The following is a 12,253-nucleotide window of genomic DNA, read 5'->3' on the forward strand; positions in this document are numbered from 1 at the left end:
ATAGCAAGAATAAACAGTGCTTTTTAAAAGTTGCAATACATGCTATCTTTTACAGTTGTCTCACCGCCCTACACCATCTACATGGGCAAAGATAAGTATGAAAGTAAGTGCTTGTTGTTTTATCATAAATAATACTTATCAGCATTCTGTGCTTGTCAGACCGTTAATAACTGTTTTTGTTTTTCAACAGATGAAGATCTGATAAAGTATGGATGGCCTGAAGATATTTGGTGAGAACGTTTATTTGGTGCTTGACACCATGAATGAAGTATTATTTTTCTTCTAGTTTTGATCTGCAATGAATGTTTCTGTGATTCCAGGTTCCACGTGGACAAGCTTTCGTCTGCTCATGTGTATCTAAGAATGCCAAAGGTATTTTGAGAAGTGAAACGGATTTTAAGCCTACAGATGTATTTGTAATATTTCTGTGTTGACAACTGTTAATTGATTAAAGGGTGTACCGATAGAAGACTTGCCAAAAGAAGTCCTGATTGACTGTGCCCAGCTGGTCAAAAACAACAGTATTCAAGGTACTGCTACGATAAACATCAAAACTTGTTCGTTAAAGGAACACTCCACCGTTTTTTGAAATAGGGCTTATTCACCTTCTTTCCTACATTTAGATAGGTGGGCAAATGCATTTTTGTCTCAGTGCATGCATTGTTTTAGTTTGACAGGGTCGGCGCTAGCTTAGCTTAGCATAATGAATGGAATCCTTTGTTGCCAGCTAGCATGTCCTGAGTAAAAGTGATATAAAAAAAAAAAACCCACCTAATTACTTCTTGTGGCCTGCGTATTCACAACAAGTACAAATAGCGATGCAGATTAACACTAGGCGATTTCCTAGGCAGATATTGACTTGGGACTATATTAGGGGGAAGCACAGGCGAAGCACTGCTACTTGGGTGCAGAGATATCACGCCCATGTAGCAGTGCTTCGCCTGTGCTTCCCCCTAATATAGTCCTTAATATATAAGTCAATATCTGCCTAGGAAATCGCCTAGTGTTAATCTGCATCGCTATTTATACTCGTTGTGAATACGCAGGCCACAAGAAGTAATTAGATGGGTTTTTTGTTTTTTTTATATCACTTTTACTCAGGACATGCTAGCTGGCAACAAAGGATTCCATTCATTATGCTAAGCTAAGCTAGCGCCGACCCTGTCAAACTAAAACAATGCATGCACTGAGACAAAAATGCATTTGCCCACCTATCTAAATGTAGGAAAGAAGGTGAATAAGCCCTATTTCAAAAAACGGTGGAGTGTTCCTTTAACAGTGTTTTGAAGGTGGGATCTCAACTGCATGTTTTTACAGGATGCAAAATGAACAATATTAATGTTGTCTACACACCATGGGGGAATCTGAAAAAAACAGCAGACATGGATGTCGGTCAGATAGGCTTCCATCGGCAGAAGGAGGTACGATGAGAGATAATGATGCTTCTTTGATAATAAGCACTATGATTTTGTGCACACTGTAACCAATTCTTGTATTTGATAAGAAAGTAAAATCAGATATGTCAAAAAAAAAAAACTTTTACTGCTTGTCTGAACAGTTTATATGATTTTGAAGTGTTCGGGGATTACTATTGTACTATGAAATCTTGTATATAATTGCAAGTTCTGTATTTTATTCAACCGCACTTCAATATCAACAGGTGAAAATTGTGACAGTAGAAAAGAAAATCAACGAAATTGTCAACAGACTAGAGAAAACGAAAGAGGAGCTCTATCCTGATCTGGCCGCTGAGAAGGAGTCTCGGGACAGGGAGGAAAGAAATGAGAAGAAGGCTCAAATACAAGATCAGAAGAAGAAAGAGAAGGAGGAAATAAAAAATAAAAAAGAGATGGAAGAATTAAGGTGCTGCATATTGTTAAGATGTTGATTATAATCTCAACACAAACAATTGTTTGTTTTTTGTAAAAACTAAAATACACTGGCATCCAAAGGTTTGAGACCACTTGCAAAATGCTTTTATTAAAAAAATAATTCATTACAAATTATATTATCAGCAAATCAATTTTTTCAAAGAATTGTTAAATCAACTTTTTTTTTTTACTTCAGTTACAGTAGTGTTTGTGCAATATTTTCAATGTGGTCTCGGACTTATGCACTCCACTGTATATACAAAAATGTAAATGTTAAATGTAAGAAAATAACATTTAATAATCAGTCCTTTTGAGAGCTGTTATTTACAGGTACAGGCATTCATTTTGTGAACTTGCATGTAACATCTACTTTCCTGCAGGAATTATTCAGCGCTCATGAAGAGTGACAACATGACCACAAATGAGGTGATTCGTCCTTAGAGTTTAATATACATTGCTGAGCATTGACATATATGCTGTTGTGACTCGAAATGATCATTTTCTCTGCAGGATGGCAATGATTCGGATGACTTCATGTAAAATCAATAAATGGATCTGCGATTAAGAAGAACCACCATCTTCCCCCCACAGTATCTTCAAGTTTGTGAAAGGACGTCATAGCAGGCTTCAGAAATAAGCAATCAGAAGGAATCAGTACTTGTGCCAATAAAGCACAATTCCAAGAGCGCTCTAGATCATCTTGCTTTGTCATTCTTTTGAAAATTAAATGCAATATGTAAAGTATGTAAAAAATACTCTTTACATGATAAAAGAGTAGATGGCTCATTTAAACAAAAAGAAATTGAGAATATCTGCTGATTCTGTACTTCAAACAGTTTTTTTGTTGATGGTTTTGGACGAATTAAAAGATATTCACAGTGGAGATATGTTAATGGCTGTGTGTACACTAAAACCTAGAGGTTATTTGTGCTTATAAATGATGCCTTTCTGGAATGATAGCATTGAGCGACAAGCTCAAGACGTTTCCTTTTTTGATGTTCTAAAATAAATAAAAATCTTTGACATTCTCAGTTCATTTCTGTTTGTTTGATGGTGTGTATATAGATAGATAGATAGATACACACACACACTTTTTATCTTGAATTTTCAGGTCTATCGATGGTTAAATGATTTAAAAATAATAAATTACATAACTACATGTTATGTGTTTTACTTTGTTTAGGTTTTCTTTTCAGTAGTATATTTTGCTTTCAAGTCAAATTGCCAATCTATTTGATTTGAGGAGAAACACGTTGCTTTAGGTTACTTTATTGTCACTGGGAAAAGGCGAAAACATCCACTAGATGGCAGCATTTCACCGCATAATTTGAAAACAATTTTGAAGGGTGTGGATTTTGGAATCAACTGCTGCTTCAATGTATATGTAATGGTTGATTATAATTAAGATATTAATCAATATTTTTCCTTCTAAATATCTCATGACTGGAATGACTTCTCTAGGCTTATGAGATTTTACTTTGTTTTGTAGAAGTTGCCATGTGATTACTGACATGTTCTTTTCATGCATTCTCTAATGTCTGCATACATCTGTTTTTCTACGGTACTCTGACATCTATGGTCACAGGGTCATTGAATTCTATAATTTAAGGGAACCTTTTTCAGTTAAAGCCTTACTTTCTAATTAGACTAAAGTGTAGCTCTCCTTGAGAGAAAAAACGCATTATCTTGATGTCTTGAGTCGACTCTCCTGTTCATCGTTAGAGCCTGGCCAAATCCAACCTTGGAAAAGCTGTGTGTCAGTTTGTGTGTTGGTCTTTTTGGTTACAGGTTAAGGAACCACTGGCATTATTGGAGATTGACTGAGTTGTTGTTCTGGACATGCTGGTGCCCAGCGACCCAAATCTGAGAACCGGAAGGTCACGACGTGACTTAGCCAATCAGAAACTGCAACTTAAAGGTCCCATTGCATTAAAATTTCTCTTTATGAGGTTTTTTAACCTTAATATGAGTTTCCCTAGCCTGCCTTTGGTCCCCCAGTGGCTAGACGTTTTGATGGGTGTAAACCAAGCCCTGGGTATTTTTGAGAAAATGAAAGCTCAGATGGGCGAATCTAGAAATCTTCCCCTTATGTCGTCATAAGGGGAAAGGTTACCTCCCCTTTCTCTTCTTTGCCCGCAAAGAGAATTTGGCCCGCCCATGAGAAAATGAGCTGCGCGAGTGCGATATTGTTTTTTCCTCGAGAGACATCATGGCTTGCAAACGAGCGAAGCATGGCAGATGCTCAGTGTTTAAATGAACACAAAAGTATTTTTTTAGTTCCTTCATCCGAGCCTCTGAAGAACCAGTGGGTTATGTGAATTTCTGATGTGTAATTGTTCAAGTTCAGACAGATAATCTTTCTCTCAAAGTCGTTCAATACTGTTTATGCATCAGTAAATCAAGCCAGTGACTAAACGATCAACTTCATGTCGTTTCTTCAAAACGTAATGCAAAAAAAGAAGTGCTGCATGGGGTGTATAAAATCTCGGTGCTCTTTGGTTGTGGGATAGTATACCGGTATCTCTGAAGACAAGAATTCCAAGGAACTCGAATGTTAGTGAAAAAAGTTAAAAAGCCTTTATTTCATTCATGGCTTAAAAAATTGGTGAGAAGTACACCTACGCGTTGCGGCTACATGCCTTAATCAGGGTGTGTATAACAAACAGCGTCTCAGTTCATTTAACAGCAGCTAATTAATCAAATTAGAAACACCTGGTCACTCTGTGTAAAGCAGCTCGAAGAGAGAAGAAAGAAAAAAAAAGAAAAAAAATTTTCGTTTCTCTTAGTAGGATGAAAATAATCTTACTTAAACTGTGATTAATATATATACAGAAAACGACCAAAGAACAATCCCTTTCCAATCGCCCAAGCTGTCAATCACACAGAGTGAGTTTATCTGGACAATTGCCAAAACTCGTTATGAAATCAATTGACGCTGTTACACTGCACAATGAAGCTCTTACTGTATTTACCACATGTTTGCATTAGTGAAATCATTAGTGAGAGTGCAGAAACTGCATTGCAATGATAAGATCTTCATTCACGCGATCAACAGGCTGTCATCTGCTCAGTGCTCATCACTGCAACCTTTTATGTGATGGAAATAGATCTAAATACTTAAAAACTTCTCACGATTCGTTAATCCCGATAGCTGTAACAGTAAAAACTTTTAATAGCTGTAATAGTAAAAGTTTTCGAGAGAGTTCCACATGTAATGCTTAATATTTCATATGCAAGCATGTCAGCCAATCACAGCAGCAGGCGTTTACACTGAAGTCTCACAGCAGACACGCCCCTTCAAAAGGAAATATGCCTTTTATTTTAAAATTATAACAACTTTTGATCTAAAAAACATACTAACATTATAAGGGCACCCCAGGAAACATTCTAAAATAATAAAATAACCCATGCAATGGGACCTTTAAAGCAAGGACGTAGCTTAGACCTTGGTGAAGGGTATAATTACTGTGATCTTTGTATCTGTAAGCGGGGCAGCCTACAAACTCTTTGTGAGTATTGAAGCTGACTTCTGCTGATGAAACTGCAAACATCTTCAGTAAATCTTTTCTTTAATTTATTATAATTCGATGACTCCGGGTCTTCATTCATCATGGTTCTGGGTCTTTGACTGTAAAACCCCTTACAATTTCTGTAAAGAAGTGCACTGAATAATAGATTTTTTTTTTTTTTTAAGTATTGGTTTATTTAAGGCAATTTCCACAATTGGACACAAAACAGGTCTTGAAGCTCTTTTTAAAAATTGTCATTTCTTTTTCAAGTGGTGCTACCAGAAAATGTTAATCATCAACCTCAAACTACCCATTTTTTATATAAATAATTGTATAAACTTAAATGTATTGGCTAATCTAAAGGTCTAACCTTGAACCCTGATTTGTTTGATTTTGCCACGGTCTAGCAAGAAACATTACAATTTATTTTAAATCATTATGCCAGAATTATTTTATTTTGTTGTATTATTTCATTTAAATAAGACCCATCCAAATCAATTTAGTGGTACAATAATAGCATTGACATTGGTATGCTGCGATCAGAAATATCGTAGGCTAGGAATCTAAAAGCTGCTGACAGACCACACACCCCTAAAGAGCAAGCACACTTGTTGCAGTACAGACAGACACAAAAGAAAGGAGTTATTGTGTGAAGGCGTCGCCTCCTGTCCAAGGCCGGGCTGGAAAATATGACCTCGGACTGGCACCTCAGCTGTCCTTCACTGGCGGGATGTTTGTGCTCTGTTTATAGGAAAGATTCAGTCACATTCTTTTCAAGCCAGTGGCATTGCACTATTATAACACAGGCCTATCCAGCGACGCATTTACAAAAAGCATGGCTTGTATTAAGTGAATTGGATTTAAACTTGGAGTTACAATGTCTAGATGACTAAATCATACTGGCACATACACTTTGGTGTAATTTTGTGTAAAAAAAAGCAATTCAAAAATTAAAAGACAACAAAGATAACCTTAACCTATCAGGAAGCAGCAAGATCCCTACTCTCTTAAAGGGATCGTTCACCCAAAAATGAACATTTTGTCATCATTTACTCACCCTCATGTTGTTCCAAACCTGTATGAGTTTCTTTCTTCTGTTGAACACAAAAGAAGATATTTTAAAGAATGTCAGTAACCAGACAGTTGACAGGACCCATTGACTTCCATAGTAGAAAAACAAAAACAAAAAAAACATGGAAGTCAATGGGTCCTGTCAGCTGTCTGGTTTGATAACTTGAGGATGAGTAATGACAAAATTTTCATTTTTGGGAGATAATCCCTTTAAAAATAAAGTTTTTTATTGGCATTGATGGTTTCATAAAGAACCTTAAAGGCACATTATGCAGTTTCCGGTTTTCTCAAACAGCGCCCCCTAGAGTTGCTGTGGAGTACTTGTATTTAACGTTGCTGTCGCGCAGAGCCGTCTCTGCACTCTTCCGACCGCGCTTTCTTCCGTTTTCTTCATCGACTCTGCAATGATTCACATCTGAAATGCGTGCTAGTGTCTTCCATAGAGGCTGCATCATATGTTGATGTATGTGACGTCGTGCCGTAAAGCAAGTCGTGATTCTCGCGAGATTTGTAGGGAGCGTCACCTCTCAAACTTGCATTGCTGGTTTTGCCAGCGGCGTCCCCTCCCCTGCTTTACTATCGGGATGATTCGCCCTACTACGAGTTTGTTTACTATCGAAATGATTTCTAAGCTGTTATATTAAGCTAGAAATCTTGCATAGTGTGCCTTTAAACATCAATGGAATCCATCCATTAACTTCATGTTTAGAAAAAAAAGTCTCTCTAGATGTGGCTGTGGGGCACAAACCAGACCCTGTCAGCTATACTTCACATCTTCACTGGCCATTAGCACATGCTGCGGCCATAACTGTTGGCAGGGACCACACACGTACACTCACACTGAAGGAGTGGGGATAAAGAGGCAGGAAAGCAGTGAGAAGCGTGGACCGCCGCACAAAATGAGAAGGGATGTGCCTCTGTGGTCTTCCGAACCGGTCAGGCCAGCTGGAGCCTTCAACAAAAGCAAACAAGGTCATAAAGTGGGCGCAGAAAAGAACAGGCCTGGAGAAGAGCCACTGTGATGTGAGGAAATGTGCGGTACACATGGGTCTGATTCAAACAGTTCCTGCACTGTCGGGGAGTGAGAATACAGCAAACAATGTGACAAAGAGCTGCTTTATGAACCGCTGTGAAAAACAACTGTCAAAGGGTCATGATTATAAAGCATTAACTTTATTTGAAAAAGAAAGTAGTGAAACCATATCAGTAAGACAGTACAGGCCTTCTCATAATTGTATCATATATGCACATTTCAAGACGTGCCAAATTTTCTGTTTTTTTAAATAAAATTAACATCAAGGATGTATTCAATTGATCAAACGTGACAGTAATGATTTTTACATTGGTACATAAATGTATATTTTAAATAAACATTTGTTTTTCTACCATGATGCAGGCTTTCCATTGACTTCTATTATTTTTATACTAAGCTAATATTTTATATGCACTACCCCTAAAGCTAACCCTCACTCAATCCATTTTAACATTTTTATAATGACATCATTTCTATTCCCCACCTATGAATTCTACAGGAGATATGTTAAATATGCACTCGACAGGTAAATTAAGTTGTGATGACCTTGTGAAAAAGCCACATCTGTAAACCATAAATGCATCACTTGTTTGACTATTTTAGCTCTTCTTCAGTAACATCTTTACAAAATCCCTACACCCATTTCCAACCACATTTGCTTAATTGTTTCAGAAATGATGAACATTAACGTTCAACCACCCTCACTTGTGAGGTCAGAACCCAGTGGAAAGCGTCTCAGCTTCATTCTTCATAACACATGAGCTCTCCCCATGCGTACAGTTAGAGGTTTATTTTGTGCTCGACTTATCGACAGCAAACTTCATGCTGATGATTCACTCCAGAGGCCCCTGACACAGTGATTGGACAAGATCAACAGAGACGTGACCCACTGATCTATTCAACCCATCCAGCTGACAACACAAATTCCTCTGGCACGTACGCAAAGCTTACACCAGCAGCATAAGATTTCCAGTCAAAACCTTATCTCATTTTGCTATTTTTTTTAACATTGCTAGAAAATCCAGCTAAAATCAGCTTAAGGTGGTAGCTGTTTTTCAAAACATTGTACCTTGTTGGTTTCCCAGCTGGTGGAGAAGGAAGGACATCAAAGGAACATTCATCTGAATGGCAGCTGCCCGTGTGGTGTGTGATCCTCCATTGTACACAACCTGCTTGCTGTCATATTTGCTCATTCACACGTTTTGGAGATCATTGCAATGGTTAGCATGGCCCAGTTAACCCCCGCAGCACGCTAGATGTTGTAACTACAGCATCTGACTGTCAGCAAAAGCTGCTCACTGCAGAGCCAATGGGTGGAGCTGGACATCCAGCCACGCCCTCTCTGAATGTAATGGGAGGAGCTTGAAGGTCCAGCCACACCCTAGCCCTGCCCATATCCCTATCCCTAAACTTGAACCTAATTAGGTGAAGCTGGACTAGGTCTCTGCAGTGAGCACCACTTGCAGCAAAAAGCATCTTTCTACATTGACGGACATTCAAATATATCATAATAATAAATAGCAAAAATTTCCCTAAGTTACAGTAGATTTTTTAAATGAAATATCTGTGATATATTGCTTGCAAAAACATTTCATCAGAATGCAGCAGAATAGGCCTATTTGTTATTTGCATGTTATTTTAATTCAAACACTGTAAAAAATTATTTTCATGATTTATCACACCTTTTATCTTTTGTCAAATCAACTTATATAATTAATGTGGTTTCAGATAATATAATATTTGGAGTTTCTATTTATTAAACCAATCTCCAATGTATTAACTCAAATTTTTAATTTCAATTAACTCAAAATTTGAAGGCAACCAGGTAACTTACTTTTTTTAAGTTAAACCAACAATTTATATATATTTTTTACAGTAAATGTATTATAATATACATTTATGTGAATGTAATTAGCCAAACTTTATGGTAAACTAAAAAAACTGTTATGGTAAACAAAAATTTGAAAGACTTAAATAAACAAAATTTATAAATAATAAAAATGACAAAAGCACATGACAAAATTACTTGAAACCTGAAGATATAATAACAAAACCTTATTCAAATGATTAATAAAAACAATAATACTATAAAAAATAATACTAACACTGCTGATATATATATATAGTATAACGTGTTATTTTAGCTTTATTTTAAATCAATATTTTAGTTTTAGCTTTAATAACAATAACACCACTGCTAGAAACCAGTATGTTCCAAAACACCTATGGCTGATTGAAAGCAGATATAGCTAGTAAAGTTATTTGTAATTCAACATTCATATCAACTCACAGTGTTAGAACAGCATTTCCATAGCATATTTGGGTCAAAAGTTCAGCAATCCTAAGTAGGGCAAAGCAAAAATTCTTTCTTCAGAGACATTTCTGTAGAACGAACAGAGCAGCTCAGGCATGTGTGGAAAGCTGGAGAATGTGCGAGGATTGCACCAGAGGGAGCCATTAAATCAAGGTCATGTGACGCTCACCATCAGTCCAAAAAACTCTTGGCACTGTCATGCACTGAGATTCACTTGGGAGTCCAACCATATGATTCTGGATCTTTGAATACAAGCCCAGGAGGAACCATGGAGCACAACAGCAAAGGATATTAGCATTGCATCTGAAAACATAAAACATCACTTACGAACATGCCATATGGAGAAAGTCTCCTCTCTCAAAACTGTCCCACAGAAGAGTTCATGAGTTTAGATCTCTTGAGTCAATGAAATCATTGGCAAATGCAAATCAAGCATTTTATACATACAGTCCCTCCGCTTTCTCGATGACACTTACAGCAAAACACGTTAAGGAGGGGGCTGCGGTTTCAGTCCCAGAATGAGGCTGCGGTTGAGGGTTTGTCAGAGGGAGGCGTCAGTGTAATCTTTGTGGTCTGGAAGTCATTCTCTTTATGTCCAAATGAGCTTGTTTATTTTTATCTATTGTGAAATATAAAGCTGCTTTATTGTGGTCCAGTTAAGTTGCCATTTCGTCTCAGTAACTGGTTCAATGTCTCACTGCATGAACCTTGTCAAATCTCAGCAACAAAGCTACAATGGCCTGGTTTAAAACAGTCTGTATTTTTATTGTTTTGCCTGTTTAACCACATTGCTTATAAAGGGTTCTCATTTCAGGGTGACCATACAAAGCCTATTAAATAATTTCTTGTAATTTTGGAAACAATAGTCAAAATAGACATGATGTTTAGAAAAGCATCATTTTACACTCTTTATGCAGAATGCTTTAGAACTGCAGTCACAGCCTCACCATCTTTGTTTTTGCAGAAAGCTGAACAAATTTGACAGCTGATTTACTAAAATGTCCATTATACAATGTGCAGTGCTTGAATGCAAAGTCACTTTGGATAAAAGTGTCTGCAAAATGCATAAATGTACAAAAGGGGCTCACTGCATGTTATCCAACAATACAATATACTCAGTCCAGACTAGAAATTAATTATATTAGCTATAAGTTTATAATATCTTTGATACCAAGTTACATGGCAAAATGACTGTATTGATCTCAGATGTATATATATATATATCCCTTTTCAAACGTCTCCAATAAATGTTATAATTACCCAAAAATCTAACATAATACACCCCTTATGCATGTTATCACGTCTGTCAAAAACTTAGACTGGTTGTCAGTTTGAATATTAGAATTAAAAACATTGGCATAACACACTTATTGGCATGAATCACTTCACACGACACCGGCTAAGAAATAAGTAATTGTAACCTTACGATCCATCTGTTTTCAAATTCACATCATTCGAACATCACAACATTCGATGTCTGTCAAAAATAACGTGCACAATACACAGTAGTATTTACGAGAAGCAGATGTCCAGCGAGTGCATGCATGCATTTCCTGGAGTCGGAGAACCCATTCGCGGCTGAGAGGATTCAACATGCTGTCTGTCAGAGACAATACCAAATGTAATACATAAAGCACGTGAGTATAGATTTATTCTTCACCAGCTGAAATTTAATCGGAATGATCAGGGAACTGAGTGAAATAATTCACACTGCATTTTGCCAGGTTAGTGAACATCGTACAACGTGTTGGTTTTGACGGACATTTTTTATGCACGAACTACGAATTCTGATTCTGACATTCCTGATTGAAATATTTTCAATAATTTTTCTATTCTTGCCTGATTTAATATTCATAATTTTGGCAATAGATGAACTGTTAAATGAGTGATCTTAAAGATGAGTCCCTGTCGTCCAATTTGACTCTCGTATGCTGACGTATCCTAATATATATTATAAACTTGACAGGTGATTTTTGTAGTTCATTCACTATCTTCTCGGTTAAAAGATTAAGGCAATTATCAAAGTTTGATCAAACGATGTTTAATTTTTCCAAAAAAGATTATACATTTTTACATTATTTATTACATGGGATGACCCCTTCAAATGTTTGACTCATATACAGTATATTGTTATTTATGTATATATAATTTATATTAAATAATTTGACCCAATCTGCAGAAATAATTTGAAATCAAATAAAACATGAATATATCATATTTAGTTCGTTTTCATTATACACACATTATTGCATGACTCTGTAATACTCTATTCTGATTGGCCGATCAGCAGACAAATATTTTTGGTAAAAAGACTGCCAAATTATTTATTTGTCTGTTGTTCTTGTACATTGTGCTAGTTCAATGTTTCTGGCAGAACTTAGTTGTTTCTTTCTTCTAACATGTTCAATATTGAATCAAATCAATATTTCATGCATTATTATTTTACAATTATAAA

General features: G+C 36.5%; 1 protein-coding gene across 1 annotated transcript in view; it reads left to right on the forward strand.

The window, feature by feature from the left end:
* The window catches only part of ccdc25 (coiled-coil domain containing 25), a 3,666-nt gene extending 772 nt beyond the window's left edge, over nt 1-2,894 (forward strand). Inside the window, exons 2-9 of the mRNA XM_084433028.1 lie at nt 56-103; nt 191-230; nt 321-372; nt 455-530; nt 1,318-1,421; nt 1,661-1,863; nt 2,252-2,297; nt 2,382-2,894. Coding sequence (XP_084289154.1) covers nt 56-103; nt 191-230; nt 321-372; nt 455-530; nt 1,318-1,421; nt 1,661-1,863; nt 2,252-2,297; nt 2,382-2,411 — 599 coding nt within the window. The 3' untranslated portion in view covers nt 2,412-2,894. The remainder of the gene's footprint in view (nt 1-55; nt 104-190; nt 231-320; nt 373-454; nt 531-1,317; nt 1,422-1,660; nt 1,864-2,251; nt 2,298-2,381) is intronic.
* The last annotated feature ends 9,359 nt before the right edge of the window (nt 2,895-12,253 follow it).

The sequence above is a fragment of the Rutilus rutilus genome (assembly GCF_951802725.1).
Source record: "Rutilus rutilus genome assembly, chromosome: 15".
Taxonomy (NCBI): domain Eukaryota; kingdom Metazoa; phylum Chordata; class Actinopteri; order Cypriniformes; family Leuciscidae; genus Rutilus; species Rutilus rutilus.